At 41.0% G+C, this 14,511-nt stretch overlaps 1 protein-coding gene across 5 annotated transcripts in view; it reads left to right on the forward strand.

The window, feature by feature from the left end:
* ZRANB3 (zinc finger RANBP2-type containing 3) overlaps positions 1 to 14,511 on the forward strand; it is a 72,412-nt gene that overhangs the window by 51,351 nt on the left and 6,550 nt on the right. For all 5 annotated transcript variants that reach the window (XM_061608921.1, XM_061608924.1, XM_061608923.1 and 2 more), the window contains 7 exons: positions 390 to 569; positions 2,227 to 2,379; positions 5,776 to 6,223; positions 7,770 to 7,994; positions 9,845 to 9,936; positions 10,713 to 10,814; positions 13,974 to 14,119. In XM_061608921.1, coding sequence (XP_061464905.1) covers positions 390 to 569; positions 2,227 to 2,379; positions 5,776 to 6,223; positions 7,770 to 7,994; positions 9,845 to 9,936; positions 10,713 to 10,814; positions 13,974 to 14,119 — 1,346 coding nt within the window. The remainder of the gene's footprint in view (positions 1 to 389; positions 570 to 2,226; positions 2,380 to 5,775; positions 6,224 to 7,769; positions 7,995 to 9,844; positions 9,937 to 10,712; positions 10,815 to 13,973; positions 14,120 to 14,511) is intronic.

Here is a 14,511-nt window from a genome sequence, read left to right on the forward strand (position 1 = left end):
AGTTATGTCTTTCCTTCCTTATGATCTCGCTGAAACTTGGGACAAGAGAAGGATTCATAGTGTCAGGCTAAAGGGTTTGGGGGTTCAACCATGGCCAGGCTTTGCCAGACAAGGATTGCTGGAAGGAGTGCAAAGATGGGCACTGAGCTGGGAGTTCCAAAAGCCAGGCAGGCAGAGGGTATCAACAGATATTTGAAATGCATTTTGTCCTAATCCCTTAAATCTTGACAGCTTTTCAGACAAAATCGAGACTTTAGAGAGAAAGTATAGTGTTGGGACTCCAAGTGGAGGGTGAATGGTGTTCTCTGGCAACAACATGAAATACCTTTCTCTTCAGTTGACTCTTCTTTCCAAGCTGGAACCTTCATTTCTTCATTATTATTTTTTAGGGTTTAACCTTTACTGCTGCCACTCATGTGGTGTTTGCTGAACTATACTGGGATCCTGGGCATATTAAGCAAGCGGAAGATAGAGCACATCGGATTGGACAGTGCAGTTCTGTGAATATCCATTATCTCATTGCAAAGGGAACACTGGATCCTCTTATGTGGGGAATGTTGAATCGTAAGGTAAGATCTTACACTTAAATATTGGCAATCGTCACTGTCAAAAGCTCTGGAACATGTACTGTAGTGCCTCCTTACATTTTAAGTGTATATGCACCTACCAATCCCATTTTCTAGATTCTCCCTCCCCTACTGTAATACCTCCTTCTCTAATCAATTTAAATGACTTCCAGTTCTTGGTATCTGAAGAAAAGGCTGAGAGAATTCTGTTGGCCACTGAATTAGTGTCTGTATGTGTTTTTGTAAACAAAAATGATTTAGATTGACCTTTTAATAAAGTTTAACTTGGATTTAGTGTGTGTGTTAAAAGATCGGTACTGATGTTGAAACTTCCTTATTACAATTTTAGGTCTAGATATATTTGAGTTGCATGTGAAAAGTAAAGCCAAAAGCTTGCTTTGACTTCAAAAAGGCAATTTGAAACAGAAGACAAAGTGAAACATTAAGAAGAATATAAGAATGATAAGTAACTTTGTAACAGTAAACCTGACTCAACAAAGAAGGCAGAAGAGACATATGACTCTTCTAGGAGGGGAGATACATAATAGGTTTAAGTGAAAACAGAAGTCCATTCAAGTGAGCAACAGATAGTCTCCATTGTCATGACTGAGCAAAAGGACTTCTAAAGAACTGTGTCTAGAAATGTCCTAAAACATGGAAGGTGAGCTAGCCTGCTAGACCTCCTTGGTTTGAGAGTACCGTAAGCACTGGGAAGGCCATCATTCAGGTAGCCACCTCCATACTTCAGAAAGCAGAGAAGCCCATAACAGGACTGCCTCAGGTGATTTTAAAGCATAAGGGTGGTATATGGCCAAAAAATTCCTTTAGATAACAAGGGCCTAGAACATGCAGTCTGATGGTGATAGTCTTCACCTTTGGAAATGTTCTTGTTTTTTCCACCCCAAATCAAAATTGATTGGTAACAGGGACCAGACGGTTCAAACATATAAAACTGATTCTGGCCCGCTTGCATTGGCTGCCTGTATGTTTCCGAGCTCGATTCAAGCTGCTGGTTTTAACCTATAAAAACTTACATGGCTTAGGACCACAATACCTGATGGACCGCCTCTCCCGACATGAACCCACCCATACACTACGCTCAACATCCAAGACTCTCCTCCGGGTGCCTACTCTGAGGGAAGCTAGGAGTCTGGCAGCAAGGGAGAGGGCCTTCTCAGTGGTGGCCCCCAAATTATGGAATGATCTCCCTGACGAGGTGCACCTGGCACCAACACTGTTATCTTTTCAGCACCAGGTCAAGACTTTCCTCTTCTCCCAGGCATTTTAGCATGTGTTGTTAAATTGCTTTTTAGAAAGGTGTTTTTAAATTTGTATATTTGTTTTTAATTGTTGTAAATCGCTCAGAGAGCTTCGACTATGGGGCAATATACAAATGCAATAAATAAATAAAATAAATAAATTGACTTCTGAGGCAAAGGAACTGCCTGTTTCTGCCCTGCAGAATGGCATTTGAGGCCTGGCAAGTGTAGCAGTCTGAGTTAGGAAAGAATAGTTTCTGGACTAGAAATTGTTCTACAAGATGAAGCCACAGAACCCTGAAGCAATTACACTGCAACCCACACTACCCCAAACTTGGATGGGATAAAGCTGTATTGTCAAGTGTGAACTGTTTTCATTTTCCCAATCCTTCTACCTACAGGCCAAAGTTACAGGCACCACTTTAAATGGCAAAAAAGAAAAACTGCAGGCACAAGAAGGCGACAAATCCAAATGGAATTTCCTGAATTTTGCTGAAGCCTGGATCCCAAATGAAAGTATAAATGAGATAAAGCATGAAGTTTTATTCACCCATGTAAGAATGTAGAGATCATGTGTAGTGTTTAATCTGTTCAAACATTTCTGAAATCTAGATGTTCACAAAAAACATAAATTACACTCACTTTTTGCCGAGACTGAAATTGTATGTTGTACATATTCATTCTTTCTATTTTGGTTTGCAGGAATGCTGGTACCTGAGACTCATAGGACATCATATATATGTCTATATTGTCTGCTGTTGGCTAAATCTGGGTTGCTTCATAATTTGATTTTTAAAAAACCAAAAAGAAACAATTTAAATTGTTGGTTATTGACTATATTCAGTCTATCCATTCACATGATCCAGAGCCATCAAACCCACACAGGGCTTCCATTGCCAACCAGCGCTCTCACTTCATGTTGCCAATAACAGAAATGGGTATATACCTATATGCACACGTAATCAAACTAAATTGCAGCCTTTTATGTGCCTGTTTTTGTCCCTGAACAAATCCCATTTAATCTGTATAGGTACAATCCAATTGGCACCCTTGCACTTGTAGAAAACCTTTTGATCCAGAGGAGATCTGCTAATGCAGATGTCACCAATGCCACACGCATGGGCGCTATGGCACCCTTGAGGCCTTTCTCTGCTGTCTACAAATCTCAGAGCCCCTCAACTCACTGGTCATGTGGTGGCGAGAATGGTTAGTGTTTTTCTCTGTTGAAAAATACAGAGAGCTGAAGGAGGAAGTTGAAAAGTGATGCTCTTTCCCGCTTCCTCTGTCAGCCCTATGTGCATTTCAAGGCTCAGATTAATTCTACTGGATCCACTTTTTTATACAAATCCTTTGGAAAAGCAAAGTGTCTTTGTGACTTTTGTATGTGTATCCTTTCTCTCTTTCTGTCTCGGGACTGAGCTGGGGGAAGGGGGCAAGAGGGAACCGGGGTGGTGGTATCCACAGCATTTGCTCAAAATCCAAATGTGCCCATGGGCTTAAAAAGTTGGCAATCCCATGCTAATGGAAGAGGAGGAGAGTCAATTTTTGCTGATCTCTCCCTCTTCCCTGCAGCCCTCAGTGCCCGTCTCCAAAAATCAATTTCAGAGAGTTGAGGGACCCACCCAACAGGGTAGAAGGAGGGGCTGCAGGGGGATAGGCAAAAATAGCCTCCCCATATCACCTGTTAGTGGACATCTCTGCTGGATCAAAAGCCCTTCTATGACAGTAAGAGCACCAATTGGATTCCACCCTATATATGTAAATGCTAATACTCTCATGATCACTGGCACAGTCTTGTTTCGTAAATTTATATGTTAAACAAAATTAGCTGTTTTCAGTTGTGAAATATTACTGCAGAACTCTTTCTTCCCTCATTATATAACTGCCAAAATAATCAAGTGTATGGTTGTGGGAGAGTTTGGAAGTTGTTCCTACAGTTTATATCAGCTGTTGTAATTTCATTACAAATGTGTTCATTCCAATCTTGTCATTCATGCATTCCAATCTGGATTATGTATATATATCTCATGGTGCTAATTGGATTTTGTAAGGCTGTCTATTCAGTTGGAATTCTTTCAGTTCACTAGTTACTACTGTGCAGTCCATTTTAGTGCATGCTGCTGACATTTAGCAGTATATACGACCAAAAATGGGACCTCAGTAGTTTTGGTCTTGTCACACTCTGAAAACTACTGATCCTTAAAAGCATTAGTCTCACTGTAATATGGATATGGATAATATCCCTGAAGTGAATGTAGAACAATTAACTGCTCTGCGCTAGCACTCAATATGTTATCTGTGTGATACTTCTGTTAGCCTTTGGCTTTAAAAGACAGATACGTTGATCTTAAATACAGAAAAGCAATATGCCCATGCAGAGGCAGATTGGATACATGTCATGTTTTGTTTTGTACACAAAAATGGTTTTATAGGTAGGTGGTTCATTTTAACATCATACAAGAGCAGGGGGATTTGATCTTAAATTTCATGTTTTGAGGCCCAAGATCCAAAGAAACATAATACAGTTCCAGCTTTGCTACACTCACCATAATGGGGATTAAAGTCAATATGTTGCTAATTATGTGATTCCTGTGGCCAAACTGGCAACGATAAAATTTGTACACACTTATTATGATGATTTAGTCTATGAGTGAAGAGATAAACTTTTAGATTACAAAAGTAACTGGACTCTAGAAGGGATGGGACATTGGCTACACTTTGGAACAAGCACCAGCCTTCCCTTTCTACATGGAACCACATGGAGATCAGAAGTTGTTACCTTCATTTTTAGATTAACTAATGTATTATGTCATCTGAACGCTAAACTATGGTTAATCTTAACTATGGTTTATTTGAAACAAACCAATTTTATAATCTATAAGGCATGAGTTGAAGTTGGCTGGTTTCAAACAAACCATAATTGTTTAACCACAGTTTGTCAGGTTTGGATGACATGAAAAGCTATGGTTAATTAAAAATAAAACTGGAAGTTTCCAAATGCCTTGCAGCTGGAGGAGGCGAGAGGCAGCACATGAGCTCAAGGGAAGGCTAGGCTTGTTCCCATCACAATAAGCCAAGAGGTGGGGAACCTCAAGCCTTTGAGTATCTCTATCTGGCCCACAGGACTTTCCCCAGGCCAACTCCCCTCCCTAGACCACCTCCCTCACTGGACTTGCCTCATGCCTTTCTTGCCCCCTGGGCTCCTGCTAGGAGGAAGGGCGGGATATAAATAAAAAAATAAATAAGAGCTTTTGCCTCGTTTCAGTGTATCTTTGAACTGTGATAATACCCGTTGCCTATGTTGGTGCTGGGTGGGTATGTTTTTGTGTAGCTGGAATATAGCCTGCTGCACCAAGGTAAGTCTCATTCATTGCCCCACCCACTTCTGCTTTTTTGACTCCCCACACCATTGGCATGTGGCCCCCAGAAAGGTATCCACAAGAGAATGCAACTTGCGCTCTACAAACGTTTTCCTACCCCTGAAATAAACCATGGTTTTATCATGACACCAAACTCAGCCACTGGCTTTACTGGAGCACATGAAACTGGTGTGGCATCTCCCATGTAGCATCAACTTTCTCAGTAAAATAATTTAAAGGCTTTGAAGTTAATGCATGAAACATAAAACTGTCTGATAATGCATAGTCTTTTATGAGAAGCCATAGCTTTGCAAGATAGAATGCAAACTCTTGAGTGTTGCACTGATGATTTGCCAGTATAGGTCAGAAGTGGTTAACAGTGATTCCTTTCCACAAGTCTGGAATATTGGTTCTAATTTTTTTCTTTACGTCAGGTTTTTTCTTAAAATGTCCTTTATTAAAAGAAGACTATTGCTTGGGAAAATGCTGCAGTTGGAAAGGATAATAAGTTAATAAATGGAAGCACAGGACAACAGTATGTAATGAAAGCTTTGTCTGTGTAACATGATGTTTGTTTGTTATCTGCCCTAGTTTGAAAAGGAAAAGCAGCATGATATTCGTGCCTTCCTTTCACCAAACACAAATGCTGAAAAAAAGCGAAAAATTGCTTCTGGTGATAAGTCTCCAGGCTTCAGTCCAGATTCTTCTCAAGCCTTGAAGGAAGAAGACCTGGAGAATGGTGAATATTTGGACTCTGAGGGACTAAATAACAAGGATGCACTTTGTAGAGAAGCAAAGAGACCAAGAGCTTTACTGCCATCTACCCCAAAGAGTTCTAAGAAAGGGAGGAAATACTTGTTTGGAAAAACAAACCATTCATTTGCAGAAGAAACTATCCCAGAAGACTTGGGCACACCGTTACCTAATTCAAGCAAAGGACCTGCTCCTGAAGCAACTTGGCATTGCAGTCTTTGCACTTACAGTAATAATTCATTGCTGCCTTATTGTGAAATGTGTGAATCTCCTCGGGGAAGAAATCGTAAGTAACCCCCTGTACTCCAGTTAATTTTCTTTTTTTTAAAGTCCTTTTTTGTAATGGCAGTAAATAGTTTTTTAAAAATATAATGTATTTGAAGACAAACCTGGTAGCTATTTGTCTTGGCCCAAAGTGTATAATACATACTTTCAGTGGCAAAAGATGCCTGTCATGTTACCAAGAAGCAAATGCAACAGTTTATGATGGAAGTTCAGTTTCCATGGTACCTTACTGTGAGATATCTTGTTCTAGTTCCTTTCAGAAAAAAACACTGCTTTCCACAAATTCATGAAACTCATATCTTTTGTTGCTATTCTTGGTCAGATAATACACTGTGTTTATTCACTTAATGACCTTTGTATATGACAGGTCATTTTCTTGGAAATTCACTGTGAAGTCACATCAGATATTTTACATTTAGAAGGGATACCTAACATCCCTAGATCCAAGAAGGAAATTAGATTTATACAATGTTTTGTTACTTTTTAAAGGCATATAGGCATCACTTGGGCCTAGTGCTGAACTGCTAGTTAGCATTACATGAATGAGCCTCTGGCTCATTCACTCCCCTCTTCCCCAACTCAGCCACGGGAAGCTTTTACTTATGTTTCTAACAGACTGCAGTTTACTGTTATGTCTGAACCCAGGCAAATTGTTTAAACTATGGTTTACTAAAAGAACCCAACTTTCAAACTATGGTTTATGAAATGGACTTGTTTCACGACTCCATAATTAAGTTTAACAACAGTTTAGGGCTTGGAGATAATGCTGCAGTTAATCAAAAACTCATTTTTTGTAATAGTTTTATATTTTAAAGTTTGGATTTTATCTATATAAGCTGCATGCATTTGCCATATGTCATAGAAGCCCATAGGGTTTGAACCTCTAAGACAGGACAGCCAAATCGACTGCACGTTGCTGTTGCAGCTGTGGAATTGTCTATCCCCCAGATTAATTTTGTTGTTCAGAATAATGGTTTGGATCCCAAGTGCTGTCCTACACAGGCAGAAAGGCACTTTAGCCTGCACAAGGAAGACTTCATGTTGGGTCCCAATTCCCCTCTTCCTGCTACAGTATGTTCCCCACCCCAACCATATCCTGTTCATTTCTGGAAGGCCTCCCAATATTCAGGAGCAGATTTTCAAGGGACTAACAGTGGAAAAGAGGAGGCAAGAGAATTTCGTTTCAGGAGTGACAGTTATTCCACAAAAGTGAGGATCCAAGCCAAGATCCTAGCGCCTATGCATTGAATTGCTAACCCTGCAGCAGCAGCCAAGCATAAAAGTCATTGTGCATTTGATGGTTGTATGGCATCGTCCTATCAAATGCCACTCTCTATACCAGGAGGGAAAGACTCAGCAGCCACATGGCCTGCCTTCCACTTGGAGAATTGCCTGAATAATCAGTTGCATCAACAGCTCTTCTCTTAAGAACTAAACAATAGACTATACTGGGGATACATAGTGGGATTTGTTATTGTCGATCAAACTGTGTGCAGAAAAAGAGGTTTGACTCCTGTTTTGGGTCATTTTTTTTAAAATATCCATAGTTATACAGAATAAAAGTCAAATCAACAATTCTGTTTCTATTGGGAGTGAGGAAGAAAACGCAGCCCAAGAAGTTGCAAATCTTAGTGATGCAAAGAGAGCCAGTAAAGGTAGCCAGAGGACAAACCCAGAGCAAGCACTGGCTGGAGTGTCTGGTGGAGCCAAGGAAGAAGCAACTCTTGCCACAAATGAGCAGTTTGACTGTTGTGAGCAAGAACTCAGAGTAGGTAAGGAAAACGGATTTCCTTTTGGAGCGAATGATTAGTGAGCATGTCAGATAACTGAATATTTCTGTGTATTAACTAGCATTTTACAGTATATTCCCACCCTCCAAGAATCAGTGTATGGATAATATTTGCAAAAGCCCAAAACAGTGGTGATAAAAAAAGCTTGTGTGTGCGTATTCGTTATATATAAAAATATCTGAGATCTCAAAACAGTTGCTCGCATGGAATAGCCTTGTGGCAGCAAAGATGGTGAAACAATTGCCAAGGATGAGTCTGTGTACCCCCATTGCTTCAACTTGGTACTTAGATTGTGATAGGCTTAAAAGGGTATTCTCAGTTCAGTTTGGGACTCATAGCAGAATTATGGTTTGTATTCTCAACATGTGCTTTTTTAAAAAAAATATTGTAAAGGTTGTTTGACTGTGTTTACCTCTCTATGCTAAAGTTAAAAAGTATACTATGAAATGTTCTGCTGTTTAAGCTAGAAAACTAATGTCTAACATTGGTGCATAAATTTTGGCCCAGAAAAAATGTAAATGTACTGCCTTCAAGTCGATTCCGACTTATGGCGACCCTATGAATCGGGTTTTTACGAGGCTGAGAGGCAGTGACTGGCCCAAGGTCACCCACTGAGCTTCATGGCTATATGGGGATTTGAACCCTGGTCTCCCAGGTCATAGTCCAACACCTTAACCACTACACCACTCTGGCTCAGACCATAACCATAAAAATTGGATGTATGTAAACAATGGGTGATTATCCAACATCATGTGTGTGGAGTACCCCTTCCTTTCCTTCCCCACAATTCCCTATGCGCCTCCACCAAATCTCTTTCACAGAATCCCCCTCTGGGGAAGATTTTGAGGGCAAGTAGGCAGCGGAAGTCCATTTGGCAAGCAGGCTGACACCATTGAATATCTCCCATTGTTAGTAGTAGTAAAACATTTTATAGCTTTTCTTAGTATGCTTTTCTTATTTGCCTCATTCATCTTCAAAATAATTTTGTGAGGGTAGTCCTTTTGTACATTGGAAACCAAAGATGCAAGTATAGTTCACCTGAGGCCCCAAAGACTATTCTTGCGGTCTTATTTTTATAATAAGCAAGTAGGTGCAAGGTTCCTTCATGATAGTCGCAACCACACACCCTTTTTTGTTTTGCGGTTGAGAATGGGATCCTTGTTAATGCCTTCTCCCACAACAACAGACATCCCTAGGAGCCAATCAGCATGAATGGGGAGAGTGTTAGCTACTGAGAAGAGTCTTTTCTGGCTGACTCACCTTTCACTCTCATTGGTTCTAATCAGCAGGAAAGGACAAGGAAGCATGTTAGAAGACTTTCTTAGCAGCTAATACACTCCCCTTTCATGCTGATTGGCTCATAGGATGCTGGAGACATTGGCCCCCTTCTCCCAAAAAGTAAGGGGTCTAAGACCTCCCGAGACCCCAGACCACTACACCCGTGATACTGAAATGAAAATGAAACTGGTTACTCACAGCTGGAGCACTTTAACAATGACATGTAAAGATCCTGCATAAGGCTTCTATAACAGCAGTGCTGAGGATCAGTTTGCTCACACCCTCACTCTCAAGTGCCACTGCTGAGACTTCGACCTGGCACCAGTCGCCTTAAGACACTGCTGTGTCAGTGTTTCACTTTGCACTTCTGGCTGCCTTACAGAAAGGCAGCTGTGCCATGGGACTGCCTGCCTGGCTCATTGAAGCTTCACACAAACTGCTAGTAAAGGAGGACTGAGAGTTTTCCTGCTGTGGTATATGTATTGCCTAAATCTGCAATAAGGGGTTGAAAGGGAAATGATTTCAGATAAAAGTCATTTAACCTTTATTTATAGAGCATGTAGAGGATTCAGAATCCTTCCCAGCATATTGTGGCCTGATGTTCTGTGCAAGTAGAAATACAGACAGAGTTCATGTCTACACAGTGGTAGGTACTTTTATTATTGTTGTTGTTGTTATTGCTCGAATGCAGGCTATAATGGGGACTCAGTTTGTTTCCGGTCTCCTTCTCCCACTGCAGCCCCCTACTCTCTCTGAAAAGCCATTCCTAAGGGCTAAGGAACCCTCTGAAATGGTGTGGGATGTGGCGTGGGAAGCTGCACTAGGAGGGGGGATTTGGTGGAAATCAAAGGGGCGCTAGGATTGAGGAGGATTGGCAGAAATCACCTGAATTGCCATTGTGCTTGTGCAGCTCACCATTGGACCCAAGCTGTTGCATGCACTGTTGTCTTGGGAGCTTCTGTCCTAACAGTGTGAAAAATACACTAGAAATTACTGCTTGTTTGTGTCTTGTTCTTAGGGTTTTTTTCTGTTTTATTATATACATATGTCTAATGTGGGTTGAAGCAGAAATTAACCGTCTGTAAAAATTAAAAATTGTTGTTACATCCTGCAGAAGGTTTAAAGGGCTTTATCACCTTGCTGTGGGAACATCTGTCATTGACTCATCATCTTTAATGTCATGGGAGTATCCATAAATATTTCTACTGCTCAGGGTGAAAGTATTCACAAACTGGAATGTTAAACAATGCAACTGCAGAGGCAAATGATGTTTTGTAGTTCAGTTTATTGTAAGAAACAGCACTGGTGAGTAATTAAAGATAAATTTATGGTAGAAAAAACACCAACTTCCTTGGAATCTTCAGATAACTGAATGCCTTCTTGATTTAGGAGATTAACAAAACATTTATTTGATTCATCTAGGATGGAGAGCCTCTGTATTGTAACTTCATTCCATTGGATATAAAATTAGATAGCTGGGAAGATTTACCAGAGTGCTTTCAACAAAAACAGAACCGTTCATTGGTAAGATCATTGCTGCAGTTATAAATAATGCCCAGAGTGTATGCTTGCACTTTTCCATTTAAGTAACAAAATGTTCTGCCTCGGTGTCAGGTTTTCAATTATTAGCTTGGCATATACAGATCTTAATTGCTTTTTTTAGTGGAATGTGTTTCTTTGGGGGGGAAATATCACACTTCCCTTGTCTGTGCACATACTCAAATGCATAATTAAATTGCCCATCTGCAGAATTAGTAACTGAATTCTGTTGTCAGTCAATTTTTAAGGGGGGAAATTACTTTAGCATTGCAATATGATATGCAGACAAAATGTTTAAAAATAAAACAAACTTCACAGAGTGCATTCAAATAACATTAAGAACAAAATTCTGTAAGCTTAGAGGATTTTTTTACAAAGAGGTATATAAATTTTGTTAAATGAACTGTTCCTGATCTTTGTGATTTTAAACCGGTAAGAACACATTTCAACCAGGCAGAAGCATCAAGATGGGTGCAGGGCAGGGCTGGTGAGGGGGTGGCCCAGGCAAGGAGCGTGGGCTGGGGAGATTCCCAAGGGCCAAATAAACAGACTGGGGGGAGGGCTCATTTGACCCCATGATCTGCGCTTTCCACCCTGCTCTATATGGTGGGAAGTACCTTTTTTCCATTCGGAATGATGGTTGCTTGAAGTATACAGGTGTCAACTCTGACATAGTTATTTGATGAGTGCAGGTTTCCTGCTGCTGTGAACATCTTTGGCTCTTAAATATGTGGATTATCCTCCAGCTACTCCCACATTTCAAAGTGACAGATAAGACAATACACAAAAGCAATAATATTTGAAAAAAATGTAATTCACATGAACACATTCAAATCTGTGCTGATATCCTAGGGAGACAGAATCCCAAAAGCCATTTCTATGAATGTTTTTTTTAAAAAATCTACCAAAAAATTGTCTAATTTGCACACGTTTAATATATTAAGTTGTTAATAGTAAGCATTTATATAGCACTTCCAAATTTCCAAAGCACTTCACATGCATTATCTTCTTTTAATCCTTTCAACAATCCAGTACAGTATTACTGTTTGCATATTGTAAATGGGGAAACTGCTTGAGCCCCTCCCTGTTGATCTTCTGGCACCTACTGGAGACTTTTATATTCCAGTAAGCATTTTAACTGACTTCTGATTTTATAATTTTAACTGATTATTTTTTGCATTGTACTCAATTCCTTGTAGTTACTTGTACACCACTTAGAGATCCTTGTAATTAAGCAGTATATAAATTGTCAAAACAAATAACAGCAACTTTCCAAAGGTCACAGTATTACTAATATTATTTTTATTATCATCATCACATCTTGTCCAAGGCCACCAAGTTGAGTCTGTGGCAGAGGTGAGATTTGAACTGTGGGCTTGCTGATGCTAGTCTGTAGTAGATCAACAGTAGATTGGAGCGGGTGGTTGCCAGCCAACTCCAGGCGCTCTTGGATGAAACCGGTTATCTAGATCCGTTTCAATCCGGTTTCAGGCCCGGTTTTGGCACCGAAACAGCCTTGGTCGCCCTGTATGATGACCTTTGTCGGGAGAGGGACAGGGGGAGTGTGACTCTGTTGATTCTCCTTGATCTCTCAGCGGCATTTGATACCATCGACCATGGTATCCTCCTGGGGAGACTCGCGGAGTTGGGTGTCGGGGGCACTGCTTGGCAGTGGTTCCGCTCCTACTTCGCGGATCGTCACCAGAAGGTAGTACTTGGGGAACATCACTCGACACCATGGACTCTCCATTGTGGAGTCCCCCAGGGATCGGTCTTGTCCCCCATGCTTTTCAACATCTACATGCAGCTGCTGGGTGCGGTCATCAGGAGTTTTGGAGTGCGTTGCCATCAGTACGCTGATGACACGCAGCTCTATTTCTCCTTTTCATCTTCCTCAGGTGAGTCTGTTGATGTGCTGAACCGTTGCCTGACCGCGATAATGGACTGGATGAGAGCTAATAAACTGAGACTCAATCCAGACAAGACTGAGACATTGTTGGTGAACGCCTTCCCTGCTCAGATGGTGGATGCTTACCCTGTTCTGGATGGGGTTACACTCCCCCTGAAAGAACAGGTACGTAGTTTGGGGGTTCTTCTCGATTCTTCCTTGTCTCTCGAGGCCCAAGTGGCCTCGGTGGCACGGAATGCGTTTTACCATCTTCGTCTGGTAGCCCAACTACGCCCCTATCTGGACAAGGATGACCTCGCCTCCGTTGTCCACACTCTGGTAACTTCAAGATTGGATTACTGTAATGCGCTCTACGTAGGGCTGCCCTTGAAGACAGTTCGGAAGCTTCAGCTGGTGCAGAACGCAGCTGCCAGATTATTGACGAGGACCAGTCGGTCTTCGCATATAACACCTGTCCTGGCGCGTCTGCACTGGCTTCCTATTTGCTTCCGGGCGAGATTCAAGGTGCTGGTTTTGACCTATAAAGCCTTACACGGCGTGGGACCTCAATACCTTGTGGAACGCCTCTCTCGCTATGAACCTACCCGCTCACTTTGTTCAGAATCTAAGGCCCTCCTCCGGGTACCAACCCATCGGGAAGCCCGGAGGGTGGTTACGAGATCTAGGGCCTTTTCTGTGGTGGCCCCTGAGTTGTGGAACAGCCTCCCCGAAGAGGTACGCCTGGCGCCTACACTTCCATCTTTTCGGCGCCAGGTAAAGACCTTTTTATGCTCCCAGGCATTTTAATCTTCTTAATCTTTTTTAATCTTTTAATCTGTATTTTTAATTTTTGTAGTGTTTATTTTGTTTTTGCTGTGCTTTTTGTTGTTTGTTTGTATATGTTTTTGTATTTTATTATGATATATTGTATTTTATCTTGTTTGTTCACCGCCCTGAGAGCTATTTTGCTAAGGGCGGTATATAAATTGAAATAATAAATAAATAAATAAATAGATAGAGAAGTTTATGGAGCAATAAGACATGGGCAAGATGAGCTCCTTTCTGCTACAAGGATTCGTGTCTCCCTACATTTAGTGGGGGTGGGGGAGCATCCCTTCCTTAGTTAAAATTTCTAGCCACCATCTAACCAAACTCTATTCTAGACGATTTAGGAATTCTGCTGGAACAGATTGTGAAGAATTCAAAGAATAAGTTACAGGTAACAAACCTCGTTAAGTTTTGTATTTTCTCCCTAGATACTGAGATTTGTAAGAGAATGGAGTGGTCTAACAGCAATGAAGCAGAGAATTATCAGGAAAAGTGGCCAGATATTTTCTAGTCCCATTCTTGCTTCTGAAGAGATGTTGTCTAAACAGCAATCCAAGCTCAGCAGTACCAAACGGTGTGTGTGCTAACAGCCTCTTTGGTAGAGGGATGGGAAATGTATTGTGCGACAAGCTGTTAATAAATCACCTTAATGATGCAAATGTAATTTACATGACAAGCTAGTTTTAACTGTATTTTATATAGTAAGCATTTTATGCTCTAAACAGAGTGCTTCAAATTGCAAAATTGGGAGGGGGGAGAAGATCCTTCATACTACAACTTACCTGTTACAGAGGAATTAACATAGAATGTAGAAATTAAGTGCACAGGTGCTTGTACCCATTGAAGCTGTCTAACTTACGTTATATAGGTGAGGGTAACCATTTTTATTTTTTGTTATGGGAGGCCTCCTGTTCTTCTAACAAGCGAAAAGCAGAAATTGAGAGGGAGAATCTATTTCTCACATGA

The sequence above is a fragment of the Rhineura floridana genome, chromosome 2, assembly GCF_030035675.1.
Source record: "Rhineura floridana isolate rRhiFlo1 chromosome 2, rRhiFlo1.hap2, whole genome shotgun sequence".
NCBI lineage: Eukaryota > Metazoa > Chordata > Lepidosauria > Squamata > Rhineuridae > Rhineura > Rhineura floridana.